The sequence below is a fragment of the Ambystoma mexicanum genome, chromosome 3p (assembly GCF_040938575.1).
Source record: "Ambystoma mexicanum isolate Mex_15411 chromosome 3p, UKY_AmexF1_1, whole genome shotgun sequence".
NCBI lineage: Eukaryota > Metazoa > Chordata > Amphibia > Caudata > Ambystomatidae > Ambystoma > Ambystoma mexicanum.
The window spans coordinates 122,055,028-122,072,259 of record NC_090925.1 but is presented as its reverse complement, the minus strand read 5'-3'; the positions used below and the strand labels follow the sequence as shown (position 1 = coordinate 122,072,259).

The 17,232-nt window shown below is 48.2% G+C and overlaps 1 protein-coding gene across 4 annotated transcripts in view; it reads left to right on the top strand.

Moving 5' to 3' along the window:
• Nucleotides 1-17,232, top strand: part of LOC138580151 (early activation antigen CD69-like) — a 287,597-nt gene that overhangs the window by 203,896 nt on the left and 66,469 nt on the right. For all 4 annotated transcript variants that reach the window (XM_069650471.1, XM_069650472.1, XM_069650470.1 and 1 more), the window contains one exon: nt 9,951-10,061. In XM_069650471.1, the coding sequence (XP_069506572.1) occupies nt 9,951-10,061 (111 nt within the window). The remainder of the gene's footprint in view (nt 1-9,950; nt 10,062-17,232) is intronic.

Below are 17,232 nucleotides of genomic sequence, written 5' to 3'. Positions count from 1 at the left end.
AGAAAGCGGTTCAAAATCTTCGCTCCAAGCGCCTGCTGTGCGCTTGTTGGAATCGATCTTGTGTATCTACGATTTGATCCGCAGCTGACTTGCTGTAGGAAAAGATAATTAATATCTATTGAAATGTTTCTTATAAATCAGTTCATGCACTAACATTTACAGTGCAAGTACTGCCAGTGCTGGCTATGGATTTTACCCGTTATCAGTACCTGGTGTGAGGCTATGGTGCTATTAACTGAGTGCCCAGTGCATTGCTGGTACGTGTGCACTTATGCAGAGGGGTGATTGTGAAAGATCTTCACCCTGCTTTGCGTGAGCCTCTCTGGTTCTTGTGCTCTGCGCGCTCTGTGAGACTCCTAAAAGTTAACGGGCATGGCGTGCGATGAAGGGAGGTGTCTAAAAACGTTCCTCTCGCAGGCTTTCGAATGCGATCGTGAATGTAAGTGCTCCTATGTAAGTGCTATGTAAGTGCTCTCAGTGGTGGACGGAGTCTTACTTATTGTGCTAAACCGAAAAATTGTTAGCCGCTCTAAGAGGCAGTATCTCGCTTGCCTTTCTGTGCTGCTGTAGATCGCCGTGTGAGTGGCTCTGTCTGCAGCTGCATGCATGCGTGTCTGTTTTATGTATGTGTTGTATAAGGGTATGCGTCTCAGTGTTATACGCGCCTGCGCGTGTGATCAGTGTCTTTATGCGGTCGAGACGGGGGATTAGTGTCTCGGCCGAAGGTGTTACGCTGTGTGAACTACGGAACGTTGTGTGGATATTGGTGAATACACTTTCCACTATGTTGGATGCAGGAACAACGTAGCGCAATGTTGTAGACATTTTGTTACTTAATCATATTTCGTAAAGGGTGTCACTTGGACTCTGATGGATCACAGTAATGTGTATCAATTATCATATAGTGCTAGTATTTTGGCATGGTTCTGTAGTTTACAGACACATTGTGGTACATTCTTCATTTTTGTTAGTGTACTTTTGCAGCAGCATCAACATCTTTGCATGTATCCATTGGTATATACTGTTGGCACCTGGTATTATACGGTTATTTCAACAGCACATCATTACATAGATCTACCATTATTTGTCATATTCAAACACATAGTGGCACATTATTCATTTTTTCTCTCCCACATTGTTGTTGCTGAAGCATGACATCCACTAGAACATTGTTGAGAGTGTCCATTCTCACATAATACTGGTACCTGGTATTGTGCAAAATTGGAATGCATTATAGCTTGATTTTGATGTGCATGTTACCCCATATTGTATTAGAAATTATATTAGGAAACCAGAGATCATGTTTCAGAGTCTTTCTCGTAACTTGCTGCATTTCCAGAACAATTTCAGAAAAATAAATTCAGAATAAATTCAGAAAAACAAATTCCACTCAATGCACACGTTAAGGCCATTTTTTACCGTGTCTAGGCGGTGTACCATTTTTGCCTCAGTTCTAAATCTGTCACCCCCCCAGGCTTTTGCTTCTAATGTTTGAATCACACACCATCTCAATTCTGTATGCTTGTGTTCTTTTTTCACAAAATGGGCCACCATAGGTTTGTCCTCAATTTTGTTTTTCAGGCATGATCTGTGCTCACAGATCCTTTGTTTCACTTCGTGTTTATTTTTCCCTATGTATAATAGATTGCACAGGCATTTAATCATGTATGCACTCCATTTGGTTAGGCAATTTGAGAAGGTTTTGTACTTCCATATTGTGCCGTTTAAAGAGACCTCTTTCTGGTCTTGAGTTATTGAGATGGCAGACTGAGCAATTTCCGGTAGGTTTTCTTTAAGCGCTTGTGGGTGGAAACTTGTGAATTGCAATAGCGTGTTTTTGTCCGTCGGTTTGCGGTATAATGTAGTGGTGATTGTGCCGTCTTCTGCCCTGAGTATGTTGAGGTCCAGGAAAGCTAAGCAATTAGTGTCGTGGTGCAACGTGAACTTGATACAGGGATCAACATTGTTGAGCCATCTGTAAAAATCTTGCAGTTCTTCAGTGCCTCCTGTCCAAATGGTGAAGATGTCATCTATATACCTCACCCATCCGACTAGTTTACTCTTGTATTGGTTCGTGGCGCTGTATATGAATCGGTTCTCTAGATTGTCCATGTAGAGATTTGCAATGTCTGGTGCGAAAGTCGATCCCATGCTGGTCCCTCTGATCTGCTGGTAGAACTGTCCCTTGTGTATAAAATAATTCTCTGTGAGGGCCAGACGGATACATCCTCAGAGAAATGGACAATATATTTAAAACCAAATGGCTGACAGCTTTGTAATGTCATTTTTAGTAGTAACAAGAATACATTTGTTTTTTCACGTAAAGTAATTTGGGTGTTCTCTTATGTACAGACCACCATAGGGATCTGTACAAAGTGTGCTGAATCCATTCCGGGCCAGAGTCAAACAGGTCGGGGTAGCCTAAGTCCCTGTTACTATTATATTAAGTTAGGAGATATAAGACAAGAGTCTAAGAGGTGAGATGCCTGAAGTAATTTTGAAGCAATTAAAAAACGGATTTGAAGCAGATATAAAGAAATATGTAGGTGGCATGGCACGTTAGAATTGACATTGAAAAGGGACTTGCAGGCCCTGCTGTCTGATTAGGTCATAAGAACTAGTACCAGAAATGTTCTATCTAAAGCATTGGTGCAATGGTAGATCTTCTGACTACAGTCCATGAGGTTGTGAGCTCAAGAGAGCTATCGGAATTAAAAAAATGTTATTTGATTTATATCATCTCACAATAGTTGTCCGTCGGCTTTATATTCACTTGTTTAATGTCGTTGAAGACATTTAAACAGTACGTTTGCCATCAGCTAGTCCCAAGATTGGTGACAGCTGGGGCATGATAAGTGCTTAAACTATGCATTTGCTGAAAGTGTTTTAATATAAAACAATCCCACAATGATTGAGAGAGTATTTTTCACTTGTTGGGTGTGTTTGAAAGCCCTTAAACTGTACATTTTACATCAGCCAGTCCAGAGATTGGTGGCATGCTGTGAAAGGCCAACTACAAACCGGTAAGGAGCTCACCTACTACGGGTAGGCTCCCAGGGCCTGGATCAGGGGGTGAAGGGAACGTTTTGTCGTTTTGCTTCTACAGGCTTTTCAGGATTTCGTTTCTCCCCCTCTGCAGCGGCGACAAAACAGACCCGAGTGGACAGAAGAACACCACAGGATCCGCGTGGAGAAGACTGGTATCGGGAGCCGGAGCCGCGTGGAGAAGACTGGTGTCGGGAGCCGGAGCCGTGTGGAGAAGAGGGCCACAAGCGGACAGCAGAACACCGCCGGAGTGGCGTGAATAAGACTGGTGTTGGGAGCCGTAGCCGCGGGGAGAAGACTGGTGTCGGGAGCCGGAGCCGTGTGGAGACGATTGCCAGGAGGGGACCGCTGCGAGTCGTTTGGAGCCGCGTGGAGTTCACCAAGAGCCGCAGGTTTTTTCAGGAGCCGCGGGCAGGACTCGGAGGGCTGAGAGCGCTGACGGACCAACAGGAGCAGCGGCGGGAAGACGGCGAAGGTCCGCCAACGGAAGCAGCAGCCGGCTGGCAGCGGCCGCGGAGGGGCAGAGTACGGCAACAAGACTAGCCGCGTCGGAAGGACGCGAGCACAGACGCCAGTCTCTGTGGCACAGTCAGTAAGTGTCCTGACTTATAACGGAGAGATTGCAGGATCGAGCCAAGCCCCTAAATTCAAAAGGAAGGCGGCGTGCACGAAGCACATCAGGGCCATATGGATTGCTGGAAGAGGAGCTGACTGGTTAGCTCAGTTGGTTAGAGCGGGGTGATAATAAAGCCAAGGTCACAGGTTCGATCCACGTATTGGCCACTTTTTCACTTTGGGAAATATTTCTGCAGAAGCATGAGATTGATGCAGAATTGGCACTCTCAGCTTTAGAGTTACTAACACAAGATTGCTGTTTACGAGGCACGATCAACGAGGGAAGGTTCCGAAATAGCTCGGTTGGAAGAGCGTGTGACGGACGATCTAAAGGCCCCTGGTTCGATCCCGGATTTCGGCATGGGGTCATATTTGTGAAAGGGCCGACGGAGCACCCATGCTATGCTAATAACCCGTGCTTGTTTTTTGTTAGGCACGTTGGGAGCAGGAATTATTTGGAAAAGGGGCAATTAGCATAGTGACCAACAGCCCGGGCAGGCTCCACACAGAAGAGCAACATAGAGAGGAAGATCTCGGGACAAAAAGAAGAGCAACATAGAGAGGTAGATTGCGAAGCAAGGGCAAGAAGAGCGTAGGAATTTAGCGCATGGGCTAAAAAAACAGAAAAAGAATATGGAGCACAGTGGGTACTGGAGCTGATGCAGAAGGAGGAGAAGGCAAGGGCAATGTCGCCTTTGCTACTAGAGGAGTCCAGCAGCAGCGAAGATGAGGCAACAATACCACAAGGCCAGAAGCGGGCGAGAGAAGTGGCAGATGGGCCGCAGGAACAGCCGTAGGAGCCCAAGAAGAAGCAAAAGAAAACCAACAAAAAAGGTAAAGAAAATATCGATAATAACATTGGGGAAAAAATTGTCAAAATGTTAAAAGAATGCATCACGGTTCAGGGTAAGGCGCCCAGAGCTCAAGAGGGTAAAGAGAAAAGACCAAAAACCGCAGGGCCGAGCAAACGGCAGTAACATCCGACGAGGAGGAGAGTAGCGAAGATGAGGAAAGAGAGCACTTGAAGGCTTCGGTGAGATGGAAGGGGGTAATACGCAAAGATAGGCAGAAGAAGACCAGGGCAGAAGAAGAACAGGGCAGAAGGGGCTAGAGGCGGTCGGGGAGCTGATGGATCAGGCACGACAGGCAGCGGGGTACCCATCCCACAGGGGGGTGGACAAGGGGTGCTACCAGGAGCTACCCCTGAGGGGGCGAACACCAGCATACCGGTGGCACCGACCGGGCTCACGAGTATAACAGTACAAGAACCTGCCACTGTAATGACAAAATATGGCAGGGCCCCGGTTGGGAAGGACGCACAGGGGCGTTCGATGAAGGCCCAAGCTTGGTACATTAACGAGAAAGTGAAGGAGAAGATATGGAGGAAATAATTTATAGATATCTTTTCATTGCTAGATGTACAGAAGAGAGGTCAGAATGTAGCACTAGAGGATATAAAAGAGGATGAGAAAGGCTTACTGAGGAGGGCACCGGTAGCTAGGAATTTCGATAATTGGACAGCAGCTTTCCAAATTATGTCCACCATTATCCTGCAGAAATACCCAGAAGACGGGTTGTCACTGGTAACATACCAGCAGAGGGTGTTAAAAGTTTACAAAGCATTTGGGGGGATGCATGGAAAGAATACGACCATGAATTTAGAAAGGAAATGGATTGCTTCCCAGACATAGGTTGGGACGAAGAGAATTTCAATCTGTACATATTTAATGTGCTAAAAGAAAAATGGGACGCCAGGGAGCAGAGCAGTTTGGGGGGTTATCAAAGGAGGCAATATTGGCAGAACGATTCTAGAAACGATTATAGATACGGTAACAGAAGATATGAGAGCAATTATGACAGATCAAGGGAGCAGAGTTTTCGGACAGGCAATACAACACACAGAGAAGTTGGCAGAACAATATATTGCCAACAGCACAAGGGGGTGGGAGAAGTACCAATGGGCCAAGTAGGACAGAGGCGGCACAATGTAGAAACTTTGAAAACTGGTTCCCATGCAGCTGGGGCAAGAAATGCAAATTCAGCCACAGATGCGAAAATTGTAGTGGCGAACATAGTACAGCAAAATGTACCAGAACAACATCCAGCGCACACAGGGTTCTGGAAAAACAGAGTTGAGAAAAACATGGAGAAAGGGGCCATGCCAGTTAAGGTTGAAAGAATGGAAAAGTGGCTACAGGTGTTCCCAGACAAAGAAATTCGCAAAGACAATCAGAGGAGGCTTCCAGGAGGGCTTCAAGATATGTTTTGAGGGTCATGGTTCCCAGAATATCCCGAAAAACCTGAAATCCGCCTTAGAAAACAGTGTGTTAGTGGGCCAGAAGATCAGGAAAGAAGTAGAACTGGGAAGGATAGGGGGACCATACAGGTCTCCCACATTTGACGAATATATATGCTCACCATTGGGGCTGGTCCCAAAGAAGGAACCAGGCGAGTTCAGGCTGATTCATCACTTATCATACCCCCCAGGTGCATCGGTAAACGATGGCATATCACAAGAGGCAGTATCAGTGACCTATGCAGATTTTCAGGATGCAGTACAGGTGGTCAGGAAAGCAGGGAAAGGGGCATTGATGGCGAAGGTAGATATAAAATCAGCTTTTCGCTTACTACCAGTCAACTGGGAGTCACAAAGGTGGCTATGCATGCACTGGGAGGGCAAATATTATGTTGATAAATGCCTACCAATGGGTTGCGCTATCTCGTGTGCATATTTTGAGAAAGTGAGTTCATTCTTACAATGGTCACTCACAAAGGAGTTGGAGGAGGCACAAGTAGTCCACTACTTGGACGATTTCTTATTCGTGGGACCACAGGGTTCTGAATGATGTAGGGCGACCTTAAATAAATTCATGACATTAACAGAGGAGTGGGGTTTCCCACTGGCAGAAGAAAAAACAATGGGCCCCACTCAGAGAATACAATTTCTGGGTATAGAAATAGACTCATGAAAGGGAGTGTGCAGGATTCCGGAGGAAAAGGTAGCGGACCTCTTGAGAACAATCAAAAGCCTAAAAGGCAAAAACAAGGCCATGGTTAAGGAACTACAATCACTGGCAGGTAAACTAAACTTTGCTGGAAGGGTTATAGCACAAGGCAGGATATTTCAGAGAAGGATCGAACAGAGAACAAGAGGGGCAAAAGAAGTTCACCACAGAGTCAGAATTGGCGGGGGAATCAAGAAAGATTTGGAAGTGTGGGGTGTATTCCTTAAAACATTCAACGGAGCGGTGATCTGGCGCTCGCCACTAAACGAAGAAAACAAAAGGGTGCTATTTACAGATGCAGCCGGGGGTTTTGGTTTTGGGGCAATATTAGGAACAGACTGGTGCGCAGAAAAGTGGCCAAAAGCATGGCTGGAGGCATCTTGGACGAGTAATATCACATTACTGGAGCTGTTCCCTATCTGGGTAGCTCTGTGTGCCTAGGAGGCAGAGCTGAATAGCAAGGAGCTGAATGTGTGGTCAGACAATATGGCGGTAGTGCATGTAATAAACAATGGAAGCGCATCATGCCCGCTGGTATTGGAATTAATGAGGGCAATTACATTGGAGTGTCTGAATAATAATGTGGCATTAAAGGCGAGGCATATCGCCGGGGAAGCAAATGTGGTCGCTGATGCCTTGTCTCGTTTCCAGTGGGACAAATTCCAAGAGCTGCGGCCGGACGCAAACAGGATAAAAACGCCAACGCCACTAAAGGCATGGGTCCCATTAGAAGCAATGCAGAAAAAAAGGTCAGCTACAAGGTTGACTCAGAAGAGGAAGTACAAGGCCAAGTGATAGAAAGATTGGCCAGGAACGCCATAACATACAAGACTGATAAGCAATACAAGAGGCATGTAAATAATGTGTTGAAAGAAACTGGTTTACAAGATGTGGGGGAGATCTCAATCTCCAAAATGTGTGAATTCCTGGAGAAAGCATTTGCGCAAGGGAAAAGAAAAAGCTGGGTGGCAGCTCATTTGGCAGCTGTCGCATATACCTCTAAGGTGGCAGGGGTGACAGACCCAACATGTAGCCCTCGGATAAAATATGCAATGAAGGGCTGGGCAAAATTGGAAGGAAAGAAGCCGGATAGTAGGAGACCCCTGAATTTTGGTAAAATGATGAAGCTCTTGCAGTTGTTGGAAGGTACGTGCAGCAACAATTATGAGACAAGGCTGTTCAGGGCAGCATTTGCACTAGCGTATTATGGGGCTTTTAGGATTGGGGAACTGGTAGCACGCAACACGGTTGCAGGGGACGGTCTAGCAAGAGGCGACATCAGCTTAGGGTCCAAGGGCATGTCAATACTACTTAGGAAATCGAAAACAGACCAGCTGGGGAAAGGTAGAACAATAGAGCTGAATTGTATTAAGGATAGGGGGCACTACCCCAGGTGCATTACCAGGAATTTATCGAGGTACGGCCCGATGTAGGGGGACAACTACTAATCCACAGGGACGGCAGGGCGCTCAGCAGATATCAATTCCAGGCAGTGCTAAAGAAAACCATAGCCGTAGCAGTATGTGATGCAGCGGAATTTGGGACCCACTCCTTTAGAATAGGGGCAGCCACGTCAGCATGGGCAGGAGGTTTGGATGGTTCAAAAGATATGTAAGCGAACACTTGATATGATTTCTTTCCTATCCACCCAATGCAGATACGAGCCCATACAAGTCGGCATGGATAGTCGGCCACTCATTTGTAACCCGGGCAGGCAGGTGATCGAAGATTTGAAAGAGGGTCTACATTTTAAAAAGACAATAACATCCTGGTGGGGCCTCCCTGGGATGCACTGGGAGGACATCCACGACCGGTTGTCGGATTTGATCGGTTTCAGGGACCCACCCGAGTACCTGGTAATCCACCTGGGCGGAAATGACCTAGTCAAAACAAATAAGGGCGAACTGCTGCGCAACATGTGCGAGTCCCTAAGGGCGATGGCGCATTGCTGGTGGAAAACTGAAATTTTCATGTCGGAGATAATCACACGCAGAGTTTGGTACGGCGCGCACAGGAGGCATGCAATCGAAGTTGCAAGGAAAAAGCTCAACAAGGCACTAGAAAAGTACTGCAGAAGCATGGGGCTCCAGTTTATAAAGCATGGTTTGTCCCAGAACAATCCAGAGTTGTTCCACCAGGACGGGATACATCTATCCAACAAAGGGATGGGAATTTTTACGGATAACATTTTTAGAGCCTTAACTGAGCGAGGTTGTAAGTAGGGATGCCTTTTGGGGGGGACCTGAGCGGCCGAGGCTTCACCCACTCAGGTGTGGCGGCACGTGTCCAGGATCGGATGCCCCGGGTAAATAAGACCAGCCAAGAAGAGGGGTGGGGCATCTACACATCCTGGACACGAAGTGCCCAAAAGCGAGTTGGTGTCATTATTGCTTGTTATGTTATTATTGGTGCTATTTTCTGTAGAAAATAAAATAAGCCTACGGCCATAATTTTTCCACCAACAAAAAACTGTCTGTTTATTACTGCAGTATCTGGGGACCAGGGTTTGGGAATCTGAGCGAAGGGGAGCCCACACTACTCAGCCTAAGTCCTGGCGGTGCTTTCAAGCAGAAGAGGCGCGCGGCTGAATCTTGCCAGCATGGGGATGTGTGGTGACCCCACGGGTGTGGTAGACCCACAGAAGGGACACCTGCCTGGGAGTGAGGACGCGTGGTCTAATGCGGGGCTCTTGCCGCCCGCGGAACTGGATAAAGTGAAAGTCCCGACCGTCGGCGACAGTAAGTGCACCAGGGTCCATCCAGCATAGCGCTTAGAATGCGCTTTCTTTTACTGGCAGCACGTGAGGGGGCGTATAATTATGTATGTGGGGGGAGTGGAGCGGCCAAACTGTGTGTATAAGTCTTCAGAAGAGTTGCTTAAAATTAACTAGTTCTGTGTCTGTGCCAACACATGCTATCCTTGCAGGCGAGCATGCCCACTCTCTAAGAGCAGGCTATGCAGAAATCCGGCTATAGGAACCCTGGGCCGATGTAACGTCACTTTTTCCTAGGCAGCGGGGACGGGACGGCTCAGTGAAGGGGGAGAGGAGCGGCTCCGCTGGGAGTGTTCAGCGCCTGAGCACCTGCACATTCCCATTCATCGAGGGAACCCACAGCGCCTTCACTGCAGCTCTCCTTTAGTTAAACTTTAACATTGTCTGTTGCGTGAAAAGAAGCAGTTTCGAGTCACAGCGCCACGTGACGTTAGCGTTGGGTCTTTTTAAATCTTCTGTCAATATCTCTGTAATAGAACAACCCCACAGGAACACTATGCTTTCTTTTTCAGATCATAAACGGAAGTCCTTCCTGAGAAATGTGACCGGAACCCCATATCTTACGGCTGTTACTGTGGGAGTTTCACTGCTCTTTGTGCTTGCCCTGGGAGCTTGCATTGCAGGTGAGTCTTCACTTCACACAGCTCTTAAACCAGCAATTTATTATTTGGATGACAAAAGTCCTGGGTGACCTGCACTCAAAGCGGCTTTCACCTGAGCGATGGAGGTTGCACCAAGGAACAAGTACTAACACGCATTGGTAAAGCCAACGCTTTTGGCTTCTGTATAGGCATTAGGCATTTGCTAAGCACTGCTTTCATAGGTGCAGGTACCAACACCAGCTGTTGCCATTCATCTGATGGCTAAGTAGTATCACTCTCGGTGCCTGTGAAATGCCTACACAAAAGCCCAAACTATTGCTTATGCCAATGTGCATTTCTTCACAACTTGTCTACTGCACCGCCCACTTAGAATTACTCTTCTTAGCTTGACCCACATCTTTAAAGTGCCCACTGAGATAATACTGTATTTTACTTGCCTGTGCCGCTCACCTAGAATTTCTTGTTACTTTGACTCGCATCTAGACCGTGCACACTGACATGTTGCCTGTGCCGCTCACTTATAATTTCTTGTAACATTGATTCACATCTAGAGGGTGCACACCGAGATATTACTGTGATTTACTTTCCTGCGCCGCATACATAGAATTGTCTTGTTAGATTGATTCACATCCAGAGGTTTCTCACTGTGATATTACTGTGACTTATCTACCTGTGCCACACACTCTGTTTCGCAAATCTAGGCGCTGCTACTACATCTAGACTTCCACTCTACTGTTGCCCTCTTCGGCCCATCCCACTACCTGGTGTCCAGAACCTAAATGCAGGTTCTACAGTTTAGGCCACTGCATCAACTGTTAGAAGTACATCAATCACTAGGCGCTACCCATAACCTCCCCCGGGGATGGAGATCCCAGCTCAACAAATACCTCCTCTCCAACTCGTCTTGATCCCTGACCTCCCTGCACCATACCCCCCCCCCCCATAACTCTCCCCTCGTGGCATGTAACCCACACTTTAGCACCCAACTTCACAACCTCCCCACCCCCCGCCTAGTCGCATACCACAACCCCACCCCCGTACACCAGTACACCTGGACGCCACCCGCCCACTCTCCTACCACCATCCCTCGTCCAACTCTAAGATCAGAGGAGCAATCTGGCGCAACAAACACCTCCCTCCTCAAACACTCATCCCCCACTCCTCATCCCTCCCAAACACATCAACATCCACTCTCCCTCTGGCATCTATTGAGAAAAACCTCATACCCCCGCCCATACACCACGGCCATTATCAAATTCACAAGCCAGGGGAGCTCTCTGGCGCTCCAAACTCACCTCCACACCATCCTTGTTCCCACTGAAGAACACCCCACCCTCTGCAACTACCGCCTGTGCCGCCCTTTCCCTTCTCTTCTCTGAAAGTGGCTTGTCTCACCGTTTCTAGAACGGTAGCCTCTTCTCCCTCCCCTGCTGCCCCCCCACCCACTCTCACACTCCTATGGCACCAAAACCCTCAAAATGCTGGAATTACAACTGGCCCTCTCCCTCAACCCTCCACACCTCACCACTTCTGCTTCAGTCCAACCTCCTTGCCTCTCCCACCCCTACCCTCAGACACTCCCCTCTCCCAGTTTCCACACCCTTGCTCTTGACTTCTCACCCAGTACTCCTAAACCCCCAGTACCCACCAGACTCAATCCAAAACCTACCCTCCCAACCCCCCGAACCCTCTGTGACCCAACCCTTGTCTCTCCCAATCCCTCCTCCGCCTGCCTACTCTTCCTGCCCCCATCGATGTAACCCTCTCACATGACACTCGAACTCCATAGGTGTCCAGCCCCCCCTTCCCCACATCAACCAGTCTCAACCACCCTGAACGACCCTACCACACCCACAACCGATCGGGCACCCATGTCCACCAAGCTCCCCCTGCAATGAGCATCACGAAAAACCCCTCCCCTTACAAAGTCGCATGCATCCTTTTTAATGCCTGCTTCATAGCAAAAAATAGACACAGCATCTTTGACCTCCTATCCTCTGACAATCCCAACCTCATTTTTATCACCGAAACCTGGTTCTCCAACGACCTTGCACCAGTAGCTCACAAAGCCTTCTCCCTTGGCTACTCGCTTATGACCCACAATAGACCCTCCAGAGGTGGTGGAGTGGCAATCCTCTTTGAACCCCATTTCTCAGTCTCACTCGTAGAATCCCAGACATCCAATGCCTCCTGTGAATCCGTTCTGGTAAAACTCTCGCTACCATCGACCTTCTCGCTACCATCTGGACCGACCACTTCCCTTTCTCTATCCACACACCTGCCCCTCCTCCTACTGCTACCCCAGCCTCCACCCCTGATTTCAAATGCTGGAACAAAGTCAAGGTCCTCCCCGACCTAGCCAAAGCCCTGCTTCTCCATTCCCCTATAACGCTGCCCGATGATAGATCCTTAACCCTTGATTCCTTTGACTCCTGGCTTAATGAATCACTAATTCCTCTCACCCCATTGTGCCCCGCACTTGACAGGATGTCAGCCCTTAACACCACACAGTCCGTGCTCTCCTCTTCCCTTCACCGACCCCTCCTGATCCCAATGCTCAGACGCCCACTTTACCTATTTTCGACTCCTTCAAACCCATCTCCAGAGACAAGTTCCTTGACCTATTATCAGCCAGCAAACCCTCCAGCTTGCCCCTCGTACCCTGCCCCGCCTCTGCCCTGAAATAAATATTCTCCTCTACCTGCGCAGGAGAACATGCGAGAGCCACTAAACGACTCCCTCACCTCTGGCATCTTCCCTGACACCTTCAAAATAGCACATGTCAAGCCACTTCTAAAAAAGGCAACCCTTGACCCCAAGAATTACAGGCCGATCTCCAACACCAGATTTCTCGCAAACCTCATTGACCGGACTGCTCAACTCTTTCATAGAATCCAACTATCTCCTCGACCCCCACACAATCAGGCTTCAGACCGCGACATGGAACAGAAACCACTCTGATCTCTATCTAGGATGATCTCAAGGTCACTGCAGACTTTGAGGGCTGTGCAGCTCTGATTCTCCTCGATCTCTCTGCAGCCTTTGACACGGTTAACCATTCAATCCTCCTTGACCGCCTCCATGCCCTAGGAATCCGTGGCACTGCTCTCAAAAGTATTGCCTCCTCCCTCTGCAATAGGAAATAAATAACATTCCTCACCTTTCGTCTCAACTGCTCGCTCGTTGAACACTGGAGTACCACAAGGTGCCTGCCTATCTGCTCTCCTGTTCAACCTCTATATGACCACTCTACCTGGAATCATCCGCACGCACAACCTCTCCTGTTAGAACTACACTGACGATACACAAATTATCCTAAGAATCCCCAAGACAAGTACCAACCCTCATCCCGACCTTGAAGCTTGTCTTCATGATATTGACCGATGGATGACAACAAAAAAAACCACCTCCTTCTGAACCCAGATAAAAGCATAATCATGGTGTCTGGGAATACTGCCCTTCTCCCACATCTACTCCCATGGCACCCCCTCCATTGGCCCACCTACCCACCCCTCCGATTTAGTAAAAAACCTAGGCTGCACTATGGGCTCAGGCCTAACCCTCTCCCGTCAGATCAACGTGTCAAAATGCTGTCACTACCACTTCAAACTTCTCAGATGCATTTTTCCCTACCTCTCCTACCCCCAACAGACTTGCCGCTGTTATGTCTATTGTGCTGTCGAGACTGGACTATGCCAACGCCCTATACCTGGGAGCACTGGCATACCAACTCAACAAACTCCAAAGAGCCCAAAACACTGCCGCAAAACTGCTCCTCCCACTGGGACGCAAAGACCACATCTCACCTCCTCTCCGAACCCTCCACTGGCTCCCAGTCTGACGAAGAGCCACCTTCAAGATCCTATGCATCACTCACCGAGCAGTGCATAATACAGGCCCAACGTACCTATAAGGGAAGATGAAACCCTACCTCTCATCTTGCACCCTAAGATCAAGCACTGACCTCCTTCTAGTGATTCCAACCTCTAACTCTGTCAGGAATAGGATCCGTCTTCTCAACCTTGGTCCCAACTTTGTGGAACTCACCCTACCCCCTGCCCCCCACATATATCCGACACACCCAAGACTGTATGTCCTTCCATAAAGCTCTAAAAACGTGGCTCTTTCCATAACACTGACTATGATTATCTGTGACCACGAAGACCTGCAAATGAGATCCCAAGCAATGACGCCACTGAATACCCTTATTAAGCCACTACATAGCAAGCGCGCGCTTGAAATCCAGAATACAGAGCTCCTTAGATTATAACCCTATCCAAACACTCGCCTAGCATATCACTATGCTTACTCTCCTCTACACCAACACACAATTAGAGTGCAGCTACACCCCTCGATCATTTCAGCCTAGCTGCTCACATACAAACATTACTGCACGAATACCTGATCATTCTAATAAAACGCAGCTACATCCCACAAATACTGGCCTAGCTGCACGCATCAGCGTCCTACAGAGGCCTAACACAGCCAGAACCCAGTCTTGGTGTCCATCCTCCAGACTGCACACATTCAACTGATATCATCAACTCCACACCTAATGCTAGGATGCAGCTACCATCTCGCAATTGCATCGTCTGCTCAAATAATTGGTGCACCCAAGCACCCTACGACACCCACTCTCTCAACTGACCTGGACTACGGTCCCCGAGGGCATTCAACCTACTAGCGCTTTGAGGTCATACCAATGATAAATAAAGCGCTATATAAATTCCAAATAACATAAAATAACATGAATTATCTCCTGTTTATTAGTTTTCTGTTCAGCTTACAGATGGAAATGGATAGGCAAGCCTTCAAGCAATGACAGATATACGCTATTTCATAAATCTACAGCTCTCATGTCCAGTGCATAGGTCTTTTAGTGCTCTGTTTCATGTGAAGAAAACCTAAGTCTGACTGCAAGTTCCTCACTACAACCCCTGGAAGCATAAGCAGCGCAGATATCTTTGTCCCAGTTTTCCCCCGTGTAGAAGAGCACGTACAGATTGAAGCGGGTCTGGGATGCATTTGATTAGTAATTTTGTATCAATCAAATTCTTTATTACAATGTTTATTTAAGATTTCCCAAGCTTTGAACACTGTCCTATTTGCCTTCCAAAGATGACACAGCAGTAGGAGATGTATGGGGTGCGTGTTTGAGAGGTCCTTCAGATAAAAGTGCAAATGGCATGTAGGCAACCACTGGTGTTTGCACTTGCATCTCTGCAGGGTCCTCTGCATGCAATTTTTATCGCTCACAATGCAGAGTTTAATCATGAAGTGTAAATGGAGGCGAAATCCCCTTTCCTCTTCACTTTTATTCTCTGCTTTGTGAGAAATAAAATACATCCTGCAAATTACGCTGTTAATATATATTTTTTATTTAGGGGCATTTGGTTAAACAACCTTTCACACTAAAATCCTTAATAGAAACACATACACAGTCACACCCTATACAGAATAAATAATTCTGATGCTTGTTAATCTGCTTAGAATCACATGCTGTGCACATGGTCCGACATCCAGTGATAACCGCGGAGTATTGCATCTTGTCTTTCGGGGACCGAAAGGGGACATCGGCATAGGCGTGTCTGAAACACTATCCCTATCGTGACGTGTGTAGTACCCAAAATCCCTCACGCGCCGAGGTCCCTCAGATTGTTTTTTTCCGCCCAGATAACTGGTCACCCTAAGCGGAGCTCTTCATGAGACATTGTTTCTTACCGAATTGTCGGTTTTACTCCCCTTTAAGTCACTCGCCTTAAGAAGATCATCGACGAAGACTACGGGGAGATCGGCTGCGGCTGTGGGATCCAACGCCTAAGTTTCGGCGTTCGGCCTTCCACGTGGTCGGGCCTTCCGGCCGCCCTACACAGTAGGGAGAGTGGGCTCGGGGTTTGCCATATTATTCTACTATGTCTTTCCTCTTTTCCACTGCTTTCCTTTTTGGTCTGGTCATCCTTCCTTCCTGCTATGGAGAAGACTCCATTTAGGTTCTGCCCTGTATGCAGGGTCAGGTATCCGTGGAAAGACGAGCACATGTCGTGTAACGCTTGTCTCCCCCTAGAGCACGACGAAAAAAGGTGTTTGGCGTGTAAACTCCTTAAACCTAAGACCCTTAGGGAGCACCGGTTGAAGCGGTGGGCTGCGTACGGAATGTCACGCGTGGAGCCTTCCTCCCCTGCCGCGACACCTGCCGAAAGTGACGGGGGTACGCCGGATGACCAAACGTCCATCGCGGACGTTATAGACCTTGAGGCGGACATTTCTGGTACCGCCACGCCCGTCCCCGACCCCTCCAGGCTCGACTTCGGCCCTGCTACAGGGACCACACCTGGTGACAGGGGCGTACAATCGCACCTCACAAAACGCACAACCCAGACGCCCTCCTCGACACCTTCGTCGAAGAAGGCGAGCGCCAACGGGTCCGCCGAAAATTTCGACGGTGCCCACGGATCGTTCTGATCCGACGCCTTCCCCGCACCCGCAGCAGCGCGTGACGACTGGGCACATTAAACATAACGAGGGCGCTACACCCCAAACTAAACGCACCGAAGTTTCCGCTCTAGAAACTTCGACGAGTTCTAAGGCCTGTAAGCCTCCGAAAACTACAAGTAGGCCTCTACCCGAGAAGCCTTCCGCAGGCCCTGCTTTAGCCGCGGAAAAGGCTCCCGGTACTTCGGAGATTTTTTTCCTCGGACGATTCGGAGTCTGTCCGTAGAAGTATTAATAGAATCGATATGGCGGTAGGCCTAGTACCGATTTCGTCCGAAGATATGGCCCAATCCGTCAAAGTTTTCCACGGATGTGGAAGACGATGTCGAGGATTCCTATGAGGAAAGCCAAGTTCCCCTCTCTAGTACTCTAAGGAGATCCTCTCAACGCCCTCGACCTGAGGCCTCAGCGCCTACTCGGTTAGGCCCATTTGGGTCATCCAAGTGGACCACGGAACATTTTGAGGGGTGCATGGACCGGTTGGAACAGTTTTTCAGGACTTCTGACCAACCTCTGCCGAAAAAGACTCAACTGGACACTACCCCAGCACAGGAAGATGTCCAACTAAAGACGGATTATCAGGATGATACCCAATTAGACACTTATAGAGACATTTATACAGAGGATGAGGAGGCCTCTTTTCTGGACAACTACAGGGAAGATCAAGGTGTTACTGACAACTGGGAAGACACCCAGCAGG